The sequence below is a fragment of the Grampus griseus genome, assembly GCF_964374135.1.
Source record: "Grampus griseus genome assembly, chromosome: 12".
Taxonomy (NCBI): domain Eukaryota; kingdom Metazoa; phylum Chordata; class Mammalia; order Artiodactyla; family Delphinidae; genus Grampus; species Grampus griseus.
In genome coordinates this window covers 16,980,023-16,996,417 of record NC_139006.1, presented here as the reverse complement: position 1 = coordinate 16,996,417, position 16,395 = coordinate 16,980,023, and the positions used below count along the sequence as shown (strand labels likewise).

Below are 16,395 nucleotides of genomic sequence, written 5' to 3'. Positions count from 1 at the left end.
CCATTTGCAGCAACATGGATGACTTGGAGGTCATTATGCTAAGTGAAATAAGTCAGACAGAGAAAGATAAATACTGTATGATATCACTTATATGTGGAATCTAAAAAATACAACAAAGTTGTAAATATAACAAAAAAGAAGCAGATTCACAGATATAGAGAGCAAACTAGTGGTTACTACTGGGGAGAGCGGGAGAGGGGTAATATAAGGGTAGGGGAGGAGGCACAAACTATTGGGGGTAAGATAGACTCAAGGATGTATTGTACAACACTGGGAATATAGCCAATATTTAGTAAAAACTGTAAATGGAAAGCAACTTTAAAAATATATATATTTATTTATTTTTGGCTGTGTTGGGTCTTCGCTGCTGCATGCAGGCTTTCTCTAGTTGTGGCGAGTGGGGGCTATTCTTCGTTGCAGTGCGCAGGCTTCTCATTGCAGTGGCTTCTCATTGTGGAGCACGGGCTCTAGGCGTGCGGGCTTCAGTAGTTGTGGCACGCGGGCTCAGTAGTTGTGGCTCGCGGGCTCTAGAGCACAGGCTCAGTAGTTGTGGCACACGGGCTTAGTTGCTCCGCGGCATGTGGGATCTTCCCAGACCAGGGATTGAACTCGTGTCCTCTGCATTGGCAGGTGGATTCTTAACCACTGTGCCACCAGGGAAGCCCCGGAAAGCAACTTTTTAAAATTGTATAAAAAATCAAAATAAATAAAAGTAAAAAATAAATAAATTAAAAAGAATCAGAGCTACCAGAATAGCAAAAAAAAAAAAAAAATTACGTGGTTCAAAATGTGCCGAAGTTGAGAAATCCTGAGATAGAACCATCCTCTTATTGTGCAACTATTTAATGCCACTTCTCCAGAGTTTATAATTCCCCCTTGAAAATTGTTTGGTGCTGCCCACTTCCAAAATGGCTCCTGACCAATCGTGGAAGCATATGCCCAGGTCCAAAAAGGCTAGGGAGTCAGTAACTAGAATGGTTTGGTCCAGGCGCCTGTTGTCAACCCCGTGACCACAGAGCCGGTGGAATAGGCCCAGTTGTGGACCGAACCATATGAGAAAGCTGGAGCAGGGGGAAAAGGGGTGATGAAGGGTAGACCGAGTTTTCCATGTAGAGATTCTGGGCTAAAGAAGAGAGTTTTAACTCTGTTTTGGACATTACTGTGTTTCCAGATGTGGACTTCAGGTGGGTGGGGTTAGGCGGACCCCGGACCAGGTGGTTGTCCTCTTCTCCCCCCCGCCACGGCGCGCGGTGGTTCGCTCCCCGCACTTCCCTGTTTGGGGCAGTTCTGCCCGCAGAAGTCGGTTCGGGAGCTGTCAGCGCAGGCGGGAGCGCGGCGGGGCGCGGGGTGGGCGCGGCCGACCCCGTCCCCGACCCGGCCCGCGACCGCCGACCTCTCGCGCGTGCCCCTCACCTGGCTAGCTAGTCCCCCTTGCCTCGTACCGCGCCCCTTGCTCGCTCCCCTGGTTCTCTCGCTCGCCGGCCGCCGGGCGGGCGGGCGGGCGGGCGCCGGAGACCCTGCCGGTGCTGAGACTTGGCAAGCGGGCGGTGAGGGCCCGGCTGCGGCCTCCTCGCCATGTCCTCTGCCTGCGACGCTAGCGGCCACTTCCCTTTACACGTCCTGGTCTGGAACAACGACTACCGGCAGCTGGAGAAGGAGCTGCAGGGCCAGGTGAGGGGCGAGGCGGGGGTCCGCCCCCGGCGAGAGGAGGGGGGAGTCGGGGGTCGCATCGCCTCCCTGAGCCCATCTCCAGTCCTCTGCCCTCGGGGCCCCGCAGACCCCTTCCACTCTGCAGTCGTGGGACAATAATAATAATAATAACAACAACATGTATTGAGTGTTTAATGTGTTCCAGGCCCTGTGTCGAGGTTTTATATATGTTATCTTTCTCAGCCTTTCCAGCAACCCTAGGAGGTAGGTACTATCGTTAAATTTGACAGAGAAGGAAACTGAGGCTCTCAGAGGTTATGTGCCTTACACAAGGTCCCTCACCTAATAAATACCAAATCAGGATTTTTAACTCTGGCCAGCTGGCTCCAGAGCGCACCGTCTTAACCAATTAGGCCTGCCTCTCCCCAAAATGTATGAGCAACACACACCTCTCACCCCACCCATACGTTTTGTAAGGAAGGGCTTGGTTGGGTTTGGAGTCCAGGTTCTAACTTGCCCTGTGACCTTGGGCAAGGCATTTTCCTTTTCTGGCCCACGTCCACTTATTTGTAGAATGAGGGTGTTGATACCCCTGTGGGCAAATCTTGTACTTGACTATTATCAATAGGTCAAGTTTGAGAATCACTGGTGCACAGCATCCTTAAAATCACTTTCTGTTTTAAAGTGCTTTGATTCCTTACCTTTTATTTATTCCCATCTGTATAAGCAGTGGTTCTCAGTTGGAAGTGATTTCATCCCTCATCCCACACATCAAGTAATTAATGGGGACATTTTTGGTTGTTACAAGTGGGGAGTGGGTGTTACTGGAATCTAATGGGTAGAGGCCAGGGAAGCTGCTCAATATCCTATAATGCACAAATGCGTAAGACACCCCCCTCCCCAACTAAGATTTATCTGTCCCAAAATGTCAGTAGCATTTTGCTTGAGAAACCCTGCCTTAAAGGCATCCCAGCAATTCTGGGAGGTATTGGTATCCTCAAGTTACAAACTAACAGACTTAGCAGTTAGGATGAGGATTTGTAATTATTTGGTATAATTGTTCTGGTTGACTTCATTTTATCCAGTGTGCTAAAGTTCTGGTGTTTGAATGGCTCCAATTTGATGCTGTAATTGTCAAGAAATTTTAGAGGAAAAGGGGCATTGGTCTTCTTATGGTTGGCAAAAATTGAGCAAGGTCAGCATCCCCCCATGTGATGAATGGTTACTGCTAAGTGTGTTCTTGTACCTTGACGTCTCCCTTTTAAGTCTGTTGAGCACCCACTGGAAGTCAAAAGTTGCTCTTTTTTCATTTAAATTCTCTATCCCGACAGAATAAACTTTCGTTGTAAGCGTCATTGCTGTTAATTAGATCATGCCCCCAGAGTAGATGATTCACCATTAGGCATTGCGGTATACCTGAAGATTTAATTCCCTTTCTCTTACTAAACGTGGCTCAGAGAGAATCCTCCATGATTTTGCTCTCAGATTTCAGTCTCACCTTGGACACTTTAAAAATGACCGGACAGTCTTGTTTTTAGTTCTGCTGCGTTTTGCTTCTGCACTTCCTCGGTATCGGGGCCGCCCAGCTTCTTACGAAATATAGAGATAAAGTACAAGGAAAGTCACAAAACTAAAATCCTATTCGATAGAGAGGGTCATCATTGTCCTTAAACCACACACACGTTCAATACTGATTTCTGAAAGCAGCAGGCTTTCTGTTCATTGGAGTGAGGAAAAGAGTTTAAATGAAGTGCAGTCTTTCTTTATAGAAAAACTTGTTCGATAAGACCAAGTCTTGGTTTATAATCTACAATGTGGCATGGTTGAATTATTTCTTTTTCCTGCAAGCTGTGATAGACATGTTCATCGAAAGTTCGCTGTGCCTCTTACCTTGAAAAACGTTAAGGACATTCGCGATTAGAGAATTATAAGTTTGCAGCAGGTTGTCCCGGAGTAAATTGATCCTTAATGCCTTTGACTGGCAAGGAGGTCAGGAGAGAATATTCATCTTTGCTAATTATTTGGTTTTGGCTTTGTTATTGGTTATCACTGTAGATCATTCCACAGGATCCTGTTTTCTCTGGGGAAGGGATAGTTGAAGTGTATTCAGAAAGAACATCTTGACCGTGGAAGCTTGATTGTCGTGAGCACGCAATCCAGTTTCGATCCTGAAACTTGGCCGTTGAAGGGGTGGACACGGGGCTGGCTTCAAGGGTGTGCGACCTGGCAGTTGCACAGGGCCTTGTGCTCAGAAGTGGCTGGTGCTTGGTGGTTTTTTTTTTTTTTTTTTGGCTGTGCTGTGCGGCATGCGGGATCTTAGTTCTCCGACCAGGGATCGAACCCGTGCCCCCTGCAGTGGAAGCGTGGAGTCTTAACCACTGGACCACTTAACCACTGGACCAGGCAGGGAAGTCCCTCGTGCTTGGTTTAATGCTCTGCAGTTATCGTCTTGAAGTTCTAAATTTTTTTTTTTTTGATTAAGGGGCCTTGCATTTTGATTTTTCTCTGGGTCCTGCAAATTATGTAACTGCTTCAGGGTCAAGAAGTTGATAATTGATGTCATTAAAGTACAAGGCAGGGAATATTTTGCTGCTTTCATATTTATCGAGATCCTCTGTTAATTACAAAACAGTTGCCTACACCTGTGCCTTGGAGGCAGTTAGGTTAATGGCCAGTGCTATCGCAGGTTAGGTTGTGAGCTTGGGTGCCTAATTTACCCTTGCCGAATCGGTTCATCACCTGTCAAAACACGGTATTTTGCTGTTTTGCCAGGCACCGTGCTGAAATGTTTTATGTGAAGTTTTAGATTTAATTCTCCCATCAGTCCCCTGGGGTGAGTGCTATTGTGATTCCTATTTCACAGATGAGGAAACGGAGGTGGAGAGGTCCAGTCACCTGCTTACCCAGTAGTTGAACTAGGATGTCAACCCAGAAAGTCACAGTCTGCTTAGTCCTGTATTCTTAACCCTTCCGCTTTACTTCTTTCAGTGAAAGTGCCTCCATTTCAGGATTCTGGAGAATGAAGCAGAGAACAGATCAGAAAGCAAAGGCACTTAGTAAATGGGAGCAGTACATTTACCATACTTGCTGCTGCTATCGTTATAATCATCCTGGGAATGTGGCTTCTTTTATGTATGTTCCAATTTTTCTACAAAGAACACGTATTGGTTGCATAATTAAAAACAAAAAAATTCTTATCACCCCAGCAATAAAACCAGCTGTTTCACTTGAGGCTTTGTTTGCCCGTAATTTTCTGCTGTCCGTTCCTTCATTCCTTCCATCCCACGAGTGAGACATGAAGCAGGCACACTGGTAGCTATAAGAATTTTATTTTGTTCTAGGAACAGTGGCACAGAAAGAATCAAGTTTATCCAGATGAAGAGGATAAGCACGTGTTTCTGAGTGTGAGTGAGTCAGCCCCAGTGCCACCGTCTTGCTAATAGCTGGAGTTCACTGCTTGTGTAACTTTGCCAGTGATGAGATTGTTTCACGCTTTCAACGTTTACTCAGCAGAGGCACTTTATTAAGTGCCTCTTAACCCATCAGCTCTACTGCCTTTAATATTCAGCGGGGCCTTGAAGTTGATTGGTGCAGTTGAAATGATTTGTGTTATGGTTATGTCATTTGTCACTTAGCCAGAGAGGTCTGTTAAACATCTTTTGGCCTTCCTGCTGATGCTGGAAGAATGAAGGAAAATTTACAGGGACAAATGCAAAGGTCAGTCAGTGCACCTTAGCAGGGGAGAGAAAGCCCTGGGATCGAGTGGAGTGGAGGGTGGCAGATGATGCCTGACTCCAGGGCCAGCCCCCTGTTAGGGAGCCAGCAGTGAAAGCACAAAATCTGGGCAAGAGGAAGAGGATGTTCTACGCAGCTGCAGTGCCCGGAGCCTGACCAGGGAACCACCCCGGGGTTCTCATCCCAGCCAGGGGCTAGGCTGGGTGAGGCCACTGGGCACACGTTCAAGCCAGTGCCTGTTGGCTAGAGGCCCGCTGTGAGCCAGAGCCTTGCATCCAAGGGGAAGAGCCTGGAGCCTCCTCTCAGCTGCTCCTCCTCAGCCCTCAGAGGCTCAGGCTCACCTTAGGAACCAGGCTTGTATGACTTCCTGACCCCGACCCCTGACTTGGAGTGGGAGAACCAGCTCAGGCCATAGCTGCAGAGGACCAAGGCGGTCTGAGAGTGCACAGGAATGAGGGTGGTTGACTCTCTCAAGCGAATGGAGGGCTGCTTAGCAGCCTCTTACCTGAGGCCTCCCCAGGAGGCCCCTGTGAGAGTTTCTGAAGCTCTGGCTGTGCGCTAGGGACCAAGGCTCAGAGGGGTTGAGTAATCCACCCAAGGCTAGTGAGGGGTCCGGAAGTGGGCCCAGTTGTCTGGCTCTGCAGCCCGCATACAGCTGCGCCTTGACTGCGGCTGGAGAACAGCGGGCAGGCAAAGAGGGCTTGGACAAGAAAAGTCAGTGGGCTTACATTATCACATAAGGAGACGTGTAGAAATCTCATTCCTTTTCTTCTTTTGGGGCACGATGATAGTTAAGAGGGTGGGGATTTTTAATTTGGTACGGCTCATGACTGAAGAAACTTAAAGGAAAAACTTGCATGGTCAACTTCGACAGTGAATTCCAGTTAAATTCTGAAAGCTCTTGCTCACTAAACTAACGTCATTAGTTGAAGACCCTAAGCTCCACTATTAACTGTAAGGAAATTTGAACAAATCCCTTTTAGGGAGAAAGTGACGGCTTGTATGAAACTATGTAATGTAGGTGTATGATAATAAGTGCTGGCTCTTCGAAGTGCTTTCTGTGTGGGTTAGGCTTGTGCCTTTGCCCTTGTAAGAACTTTGTAAGGTAGGTGGGGTTTTATTGTTTTTTTTTTAATCCTGTTTTACAAGGGAGCAAACTGAAGCTCAAGAGAAATTAAGCAACTCGTCAAACAGCATATAGGTAGAGAGTAGATAGATTAGTTTTATGTCTTACATAAAACACATATGTTGGTTTTCAAACATCTTTATTGAGATATAATTCACTTATGCAATTCACTCATTAAAGTATATTATTCACTGTTTTTTAGTATATTCAGAGTTGTGTGACTGTCACCACTATCACATTCCAGAACATTTTCATCACCCCAAAAGGAAACCCCACACCCATTAGCTGTCATTTCCTATTTCCCCCCAACACCTTCAGCCCCAGACAACCATTAAGCTGCTTGCTATCTGTACAGATTTGCTTATTCTGGACATTTCATGTAAATGCAGTCATACAATATGTGGCCTTTTGTGTTTGGCTTCTTTAACCTAACATGATGTTTTCAAGGTTCATCCATGTTGTGGAGGTATTAGTACTTCATTCCTTTTAATGGCTGAATAATATTCCATTGTATGTATAGAGTACATTTTGTTTATTCATTTGCCAGTTGATGGACATTTGTTTTTTCCCACCTTTCGGCCATTATGAATAATGCTGCTATGCATATCTGTGTGCAAGTTTTTGTGTGGTTGTATGTTTTTATTTTTTTTGGGTAAACACCTGCAAGTGGAATTGCTGGGTCTTATAGTAATTCTATGTTTAACTTTTGGAGGAACTGCCAACTCTTTTTCAAATTGACTGCACCATTTTACATTCCCACCAGCAGTGTATGAGGCTTCTAGTTTCTCCACATCCTTGTCAACACTTGTTATTGTCTGTCTTTTTGATTGTAGCCATCCTAATGGGGGTGAGGTATTATCACTTTGTGGTCTTGTGTTGCATTACCCTAATGATTAGTTATGTTGAGCATCTTTCATGTGCTTATTGGGCATTGGCATATCTTCTTTGAAGAAATGTCTATTTAAATCCTTTGCCCATTTTAAAACTGGATTATTTGTCTTTTTAGTCTTGAGTAGTTAGAGTTCTTCATATTTTCCGGATACTAGCCCCTTATTAAGCATATGACTTGCAAATATTTTCTTCCATTCTTTAGGTTGTCTTTTTACTTTCTTTATGTCATTTGAAGTACAGCAGTTTTCAGTTTAGATGGAGTGTAGTTTATCTGCATTTTCTTTTGTCTCTTATGCATTTGGTGTTGTATCTGAGAAGGTTTTGGTTAACGCAAGTTCACAAAGATATAATCCTATGTTTTCTCCTAAGAGTTTTAGTGTTTTAGCTCTTACATTTAGGTTTTTGATCAACTTTGAGCTAATTTTTGCATATGGTATATACAGTACTTCATTCTTTTGCATGTGGATATCTAGTTGTTCAAGTACCATTTGTTGAAAAGATTATTCTTTCCCCATTGAGTTATTTTGGTGCGCTTGTTGAAAATCAATTGACCATAAATGTATAAGTTTATTTCTGGACTCTAGATTGTATTCCATTGATTTATATGTCTGTCCTTTTGCCAGTACCACACTGTCTTGATTGCTGTAGCTTTGTGTAGTAAGTTTTGAAATTGGGAAGTGTGAATCCTCAAATTCTACTCTTTGTTTCAAGATGGTTTTGGCTATTCTGGGTTCCTTGCATTTCCTATGAATCTTAGTATAAGCTTGTTCGTTTCTGCAGAAAGTCAGCTGGAATTTTGATAGAGATTGCATTGACTCTGTAGCTCAGTTTAGGGAGTTTTGACATGTTAAAATATTAAGTCTTCTGAACCATGAACATGGGATGCTTTTCCATTTATTTAGATCTTAATTTCTTTCAACAATGCTTTATGGTTTTCAGAGTATAAGGTTTATACTTCTTTTTTTGCTTATTCCCAAATGTTTTATTCTTTTCAATGCTGTTGTAAAAGGAATTTAAAAAAAAGTAATTAATTAATTCATTCATTTTTGGCTGCATTTGGTCTTCGTTGCTGCATGCAGTCTTTCTCTAGTTGCAGCGAGCGGGGGCTACTCTTTGTTGCAGTGTGCAGGCTTCTCATTGCAGTGGCTTCTCTTGTTGCAGAGCATGGGCTCTAAGCGCGCAGGCTCAGTAGTTGTGGCCCACTGGGTTAGTTGCTCTGCGGCATGTGGGATCTTCCCGGATGAAGGCTCGAACCCGTGTCTCCTGCATTGGCAGGCGGATTCTTAACCACTGCACCACCAGGAAAGCCCTGTAAAAGGAATTTTTAAAGTTTCATTTTTGAGTTGCTACGAGTGTATAGATATACAATTGATTTTTCTGTATTGCTCTCGTATCCTGCAGCCTTGCAGAAATCATTAGTTCTAATAGTTTTTAAGTAGATTTCTTAGGATTTTCTATATATGAGATCATGTTGTCTGTGAGTAGAGATAGTTTTATGTCTTCCTTTCCAACCTGGATGCCTTTTATTTATTTTTCTTGCCTTATTGCCTTGGTTAGAACCTCTAGTACAATGCTGAATAGAAGTGATGAAAGAGAACATTCTTGTCTTTTTCCTATCTTAGGAGGAAAGCATCCAGTCCTTCACCATTAAATATGATATTAGCTGTGGGGTTTTCACAGGCGGATGCTGTTTGAGGAAGTTCCCTTCCATTCCTAGTTTGTTGAGTGTTTTTTTTATCATGAAGGGGTGTGGGATTTTGTGAAATGCTTTTTCTGCATTGTCTTAGTCCATTTGAGCTGCGGTAACAAATATCATAGAGTGGATAGTTTATAAACAATAGAAATTTATTTCTTATAGTTCTGGAGCCTTGAAGTCCAAGATCATGGTGCCAGCAGGTTTGGTGTGGTGGCTGCTGAGGGCTCTCCTCCTGGTTCATAGCAGGTGCATTCTCACTGTGTCCTAACATGGTAGAAGGTGGTTAGCAAGCTCTCTGGAGCCTCTTTTATAAAGGCACTAATTCCGTTCATGAGGGCTTCACTCTCATGATCTAAGCACTTCCCAAAGGCCCCACTTCCTAATACCATCATCTTTAGAGGTTAAGATTTCAACATACAAAGTTTGGGTGGACACTTCGCCTTCAGACCACAGCATGCATTTATCGAGATGGTCATGTGTTTTTTATTTTATTTTATTCTATTGATATGCTGTGTTACATTAATTGATTGTCAGATGTTAAGCCACCCTTGGCATTTGTGGGGTAAACTCACTTGGTCATGGTGTACAATAGCCCTTTTTATATGTTGCTGAATTTACTTTGCTAGAATATTGTTGAGGATTTTTGTACCTGTATTCACAAGAGATACTGGTCTGTGGTTTTCTTTTTGGTGACGTGTTCATCATCAGGATAATACTGGGCTTATAAAATGAATTGGGAAGTTTTCCTTCCTCTTCTGTTTTTTTGGGTTTGTGAAGAATTGGTATTAATTTATTGAACGTTTGGTAGAATTCACCAGTGAAGCCATCTAGGCCTGAGGTTTTTATCCTGGGAAGTTTTAAAATTACTGATTCAATCTCTTTTCTTGTTATAAATTTTTTTCAGGTTTTCTATTTTTTCCTAAGTCAGTTTTGCTAGTTTGTGGCTGTCTAGGAGTACGTGCATTTCATCTAAATTCTAATTTGTTGGCATACGGTTGTTCATAGCATTCATTTACAATACTTCTAATTTCTGTAGAGATGTTAGTAATATCCTCTTTTACATTCCTGATTTTGGTAACTTTAGTCTTCTCTCTCTTTTTTTTCCTTCGTCAGTCTAGCTGAAATTTTGTCAATTTTGTTGATATTTTCCAAGAGCCAACTTTTGGTTTTGTTGATTTTTCTCTATTGATTTTCTATCCTTTTTTTCCACTCTAATTGTTATTCATCCATTGTTTTAAATCACACTGTCACCGTAATATATTATATTATTCTTCCTTCCTTCTCTCCTTTCAAATGAGGAGAGGCACAGGAGGCTCTGAACAGTTAGCCATGCAAAGTGTGCAGCTATGTGGCTCCGACATACAGTTTTCCCTGTGGTCCAAAACAGAAAAATGTCAACAAAATATATTTGGCTTTCATTTTATACATGGTATCTTAATGGTTGCCCAGGAGCTTAGTCCGAGATGTTAGTTTTGTTCTGGGGTATGAATTAAAGTAAGTAGAGTTTCCCCTTTTGTGTGGTAAATATTGTTAAGCATCTCCTGTGTCGGGCAGTATGCTAACCCTAGCACCTTTCATGTAGTACATTGAACTTGTTGAGTAAGAAAACAGTATCTGGGGCTTCCCTGGTGGCGCAGTGGTTGAGAGTCCGTCTAACGATGCCAGGGACACAGGTTCATGCCCCGGTCCGGGAAGATCCCACATGCCGCGGAGCGGCTAGGCCCGTGAGCCATGGCCGCTGAGCCTGCGCGTCCGGAGCCTGTGCTCCGCAGCGGGAGAGGCCACAACAGTGAGAGGCCCGCGTACCGCAAAAAAAGAAAAAAAAAAAAAAAGAAAAAGAAAACAGTATCTGTAAGAGACATGAAAGAAAATAATGAATTTGCTAATTATTTCTTTCCTAATAAACTTCAGCTTAGTTAATAGTTTAAAGCCATATTACTTTTTTTAAAGAACGATGATTTAATGCAAATTAGAGTCTACGGTGGCAGAAGCTAAGAAATAGGAGACTCGGATCCTGCCCTTTGGACGCTTTGGTGAGATAGGCCGTCCCCTTGGGAAAAGTCAGGGACTCCCAGGAGGTGGTGTGGGCCCCGTTCCAGGATACCTGTTGGCATTTCAGCACCTGAGAGAACGCTGAGGCCTGGGGTTGGTCCAGGAGGACGCATGTTCACTTAGCAGAATGTCTTCGACCACTTCTATTTTTCCTCAGTAGCAGTTCCTGTCTTCACTCCACAATAGCCACGATACAATTAGCAAAACAGGGAAGCTCAGTAGCTGTTGGATAGTAGCTGCTTCCCCACAGTCCGGCTTACCTTCCTTTCCTGTGGCTGATAGTGGCTTGTTCTGGATATCTCTGGAGGCTGCACAACAACTAGCATCTCAAATCAACATAAAGCACATTTTCTCAGCAGTATCATGGCACGTAAAACTTTTTATATTCCAAAAGCCCCATGGCAGTTTCTTGTGTCCTTGGAAGAACATCCAGAGCCGTCTTTGGAAGGCAGCACCCAGTTGTTCAGACTGAGCTCTGGAGACCCAGCGCAGGTGCCGGGAGGAGGGCCAAAATAGGAATGAAGAGTCAAAGCCAAATGGACATTTATCTGCAAATATGTCCACACACATGCCTGGTGGATCATGCTGGTTGTCTGTGGAACCCGTGGGTGCTGCTACTTCAGGGCACTCAACACGCAATAATGAGAGTGGTGTTTTGGTGGGAATCCAGCTAGAGAATGTAATTTTATTCTAACTCAAATTATCTTTTGTACTTTCGGTTTTTTTTTTTTTTTTTTTTGCGGTACGCGGGCCTCTCACTGTTGTGGCCTCTCCCGTTGCGGAGCACAGGCTCCGGACGCGCAGACTCAGCGGCCATGGCTCACGGGCCCAGCCGCGCCGCGGCATGTGGGATCTTCCCGGACCAGGGCACGAACCCGTGTCCCCTGCATCGGCAGGCGGACTCTCAACCACTGCGCCACCAGGGAAGCCCTGTACTTTCGGTTTTGATTAAAGTCCTGCACTTCCTGTTCTTGACTTGAATGCTGAGATGTGCTGGAGAAATCCCCCATGTTCCGCATCATAGGGTGGTTGCATTTCCATGAAAGCCCTTAGCCTTATTTAGACTTAATTTGAGTGCTGTTGTGTTCAGTGCCATTCGTGCTTAAGGTTGTGTTCAGTGATCTGAGGCCTATAGCCAGTGTTTATGAGGCACTTAACTTTATAGAAAAAGGAACTTAGTAACTGTCATCTTTATGTATAGCTCCCAGAGTCATGTTTCAGTCTTGCACTTGCAAGCATTCATTTTCCCATATAGTGCTGTCATGATGTGCAAATACTATTTTTAAATTTTTTTGAAGTTTATTTATTTTTTCATATAGCAGGTTATTATTATCTATTTTATACATATTAGTGTATATATGGCAGTCCCAATCTCCCAACTCATCCCACCACCACCACCATCCCCCTGCCATTTTCTCTCCTTGGTGTCCATACGTTTGTTCTCTACATCTGTGTCACTATTTCTGCCCTGCAAACTGGTTCATCCGTACCATTCTTCTAGGTTCCACATACATGCGTTAATATACGATATTTGTTTTTCTCTTTCTGACTTACTTCACTCTGTATGACAGTCTGTAGATCCATCCATGTCTCTACAAATGACCCAGTTTCGTTCCTTTTTATGGCTGAGTAATATTCCATTGTATATATGTACCACATCTTCTTTATTCATTCCTTTGTTGATGGGCATTTAGGTTGCTGCCATGACCTGGTTATTGTAAATAGTGCTGCAGTGAACATTGACGTGCATGTGTCTTTTTGAATTATGGTTTTCTCTGGGTATATGCCCAGTAGTGGGATTGCTGGGTCATATGGTAATTCTATTTTTAGTTTTTTAAGGAACCTCCGTACTGTTCTCCATAGTGGCTGTATCAATTTACATTTCCACCAACAGTGCAAGAGGGATCCCTTTTCTCCTCACCCTCCCCAGCATTTGTTGTTTGTAGATTTTCTGATGATGCCCATTCTAACTGGTGTGAGGTGATACCTCATTGTAGTTTTGATTTGCATTTCTCTAATAATTAGTGATGTTGAGCAGCTTTTCACGTGCTTCTTGACCATCTGTATGTCTTCTTTGGAGAGATGTCTATTTTGGTCTTCTGCCCATTTTTTTCCCTAATTATTATTTACTTTATTTATTTATTTTTGGCTGCGTTGGGTCTTTGTTGCTGTGCGCAGTCTTTCTCTAGTTGCAGTGAGCGGGGGCTACTCTTCGTTGCAGTGTACGGGCTTCTCATTACGATGGCTTCTCTTGTTGCAGAGCACGGGCTCCGGGTGCCCAGGCTTCAGGAGTCGTGGCTCACTGGCTCTGGAGCACAGGCTCAGTAGTTGTGGTGCGTGGGCTTAGTTACGCCATGGCATATGGGATCTTCCTGGACCAGGGCTTGAACCTGTGTCCCCTGCATTGGCAGGCACATTCTTAACCACTGGGCCACCAAGGAAGCTTCCCTTGCCCATTTTTGATTGAGTTGTTTTTTTTTTTAATATTGAGCTGCATGAGCTGTTTATATATTTTGGAAATTAATCCTTTGTTGATTCATTGGCAAATATTTTCTCCCATTTTGAGAGCTGTCTTTTTGTCTTGTTTGTAGTTTCCTTTGCTTTGCAAAAGCTTTTAAATTTCGTTAGGTCCCATTTGTTTATTTTTGTTTTTATTTCCATTACTCTAGGAGGTGGATCAAAAAAAACCTTGCTGTGATTTATGTCAAAGAGTGTTCTTCCTATGTTTTCCTCTAAGAGTTTTATAGTGTCTGGTCTTACATTTAGGTCTCTAATCCATTTTGTGTATGGATTTTGTGTTTATTTTTGTGTATGGTGTTAGGGAGTGTTCTAATTTCATTCTTTTACATGTAGCTGTCTAGTTTTCCCAGCACCACTTACTGAAGAGACTGTCTTTTCTCCATTGTATATCCTTGTCTCCTTTGTCATAGATTAGTTGACCATAGGTGCGTGGGTTTATCTCGGCTTTCTATCCTGTTCCATTGATCTGTATTTCTGTTTTTGTGCCAGTACCATATTGTCTTGATTACTGTAGCTTTGTAGTATAGTCTGAGGTCAGGGAGTCTGATTCCTCCAGCTCCATTTTTTTCCATCAAGACTGCTTTGGCTATTCGGGGTCTTTTGTGTCTCTATACAAATTTTAAGATTTTTTGTTCTAGCTCTGTAAAAAATGCCACTGGTAATTTGATAGGGATTGCATTGAATCTGTAGATTGCTTTGGGTAGTTTAGTCATTTTCACAATATTGATTCTTGCAATCCAAGAACGTGGTATATCTCTCCATCTGTTTGTGTCATCTGTGATTTCTTTCATCAGTGTTTTATAGTTTTCTGAGTAAAGATTTTCTTATTTATTTATTTATGGCTGCGTTGGGTCTTCATTGCTGCGCGTGGGCTTTCTTTAGTTGCATCGAGCAGGGGCTACTCTTCGTTGTGGTGTGCAGGCTTCTCATTGTGGCGGCTTCTCTTGTTGCGGAGCATGGGCTCTAGGCGTGTGGGCTTCAGTAGTTGTGGCACGCGGGCTCAGTAGTTGTGGCACGCAGGCTCTAGAGTGCAGGCTCAGTAGTTGTGGCGTACGGGCTTAGTTGCTCTGCAGCATGTGGGATCTTCCCGGACCAGGGTTTCAACCTGTGTCCCCTGCATTGGGAGGTGGATTCTTAATCACTGTGCCACCAGGGAAGCCCTGAGTACAGGTCTTTTACCTCCTTAGGTAGGTTTATTCCTAGGTTTTTTTTTTTTTTTTTTGCAGTACGCGGGCCTCTCACTGTTGTGGCATCTCCTGTTATGGAGCACAGGCTCCGGACGCGCAGGCTCAGCGGCCATGGCTCATGGGCCCAGCCGCTCTGCGGCATGTGGGGTCTTCCCGGACCGGGGCACAAACCCGTGTCCCCTGCATCGGCAGGCGGACTCTCAACCACTGCACCACCAGGGAAGCCCTATTCCTAGGTATTTTAGTCTTTTTGTTGCAATGGTGAATGGGATTGTTTCCTTAATTTCTCTTTCTGACCTTTCATTGTTAGTATATAGGAATGAAAGAGATTTCTGTGCATTAATTTTGTATCCTGCAACTTTACCAAATTCATTGATTAGCCTAGTAGTTTTCTGGTTGCATCTTTATGATTCTCTATGTATAGTATCATGTCATCTGCAAACAGTGACAGTTTTACTTCTTCTTTTCCAATTTGTATTCCTTTTGTTTCTTTTTCTTCTCTGATTGCCATGGCTAGGATTTCCCAAACTATGTTGAATAATAGTGGTGCGAGTGGACATCCTTGTCTTGTTCCTGATCTTAGAGGAAATGCTTTCAGTTTTTCACCATTGAGAATGATGTTTACTGTGGGTTTGTCGTATATGGCCTTTATTATGTTGAGGTAGGTTCCCTCTATGCCCACTTTCTGGAGAGTTTTTATCATAAATGGGTACTGAATTTTGGGGAAAGCTTTTTCTGCATCTAGAGAGATGATCATATGGTTTTTCTTCTTCACTTTGTTAATATGGTGTGTCACATTGATTGATTTGCATATATTGAAGAATCCTTGTATTCCTGGGATAAATCCCACTTGATCATTGTGTATGATCCTTTTAATGTGTTGTTGGATTTTGTTTGCTAGTATTTTGTTGAGGATTTTTGCATCTATGTTCATCAGTGATATTGGTCTGTAATTTTCTTTTTTTGTAGTATCTTTGGTTTTGGTATCAGGGTGATGGTGGCCTCATAGAATGGGTTTGGGAGTGTTCCTTCCTCTGCAGTTTTTTGGAAGAGTTTGAGAAGAATGGGTGTTAACTCGTCTCTAAATGTTTGACAGAATTCACCTGTGAAGCCATCTGGTCCTGGACTTTTGTTTGTTGGAAGATTTTTGATCACAGTTTCAATTTTATTCCTTGTGATTGGTCTGTTCATATTTTCTGTTTCTTCCTGGTTCAGTCTTGGAAGGTTATACCTTTCTAAGAATTTGTCCATTTCTTCCAGGTTGTCCATTTTATTGGCATAGAGTTGCTTGTAGTAATCTCTCATGATCTTTTGTATTTCTGCAGTGTCTGTTGTAACTTCTCCTTTTTCATTTCTTACTTTATTGATATGAGTTCTCTCCCTCTTTTTCTTGATGAACCTGGCTAAAGGTTTATCAATTTTGTTTATCTTCTCAAAGAACCAGCTTTTAGTTTTATTGATATTTGCTGTTGTTTTCTTTGTTTGTATTTCATTTATTTCTGCTGTGATCTTTATGATTTCTTTCCTTCTGCTAACTT

The 16,395-nt window shown here is 43.0% G+C and overlaps 1 protein-coding gene across 1 annotated transcript in view; it reads left to right on the top strand.

The window, feature by feature from the left end:
- The first annotated feature begins 1,490 nt into the window (after positions 1-1,490).
- ANKRD13A (ankyrin repeat domain 13A) overlaps positions 1,491-16,395 on the top strand; it is a 39,512-nt gene continuing 24,607 nt past the window's right edge. The window contains exon 1 of the mRNA XM_082667392.1: positions 1,491-1,671. Within this exon, the coding sequence (XP_082523518.1) occupies positions 1,576-1,671 (96 nt within the window). The 5' untranslated portion in view covers positions 1,491-1,575. The remainder of the gene's footprint in view (positions 1,672-16,395) is intronic.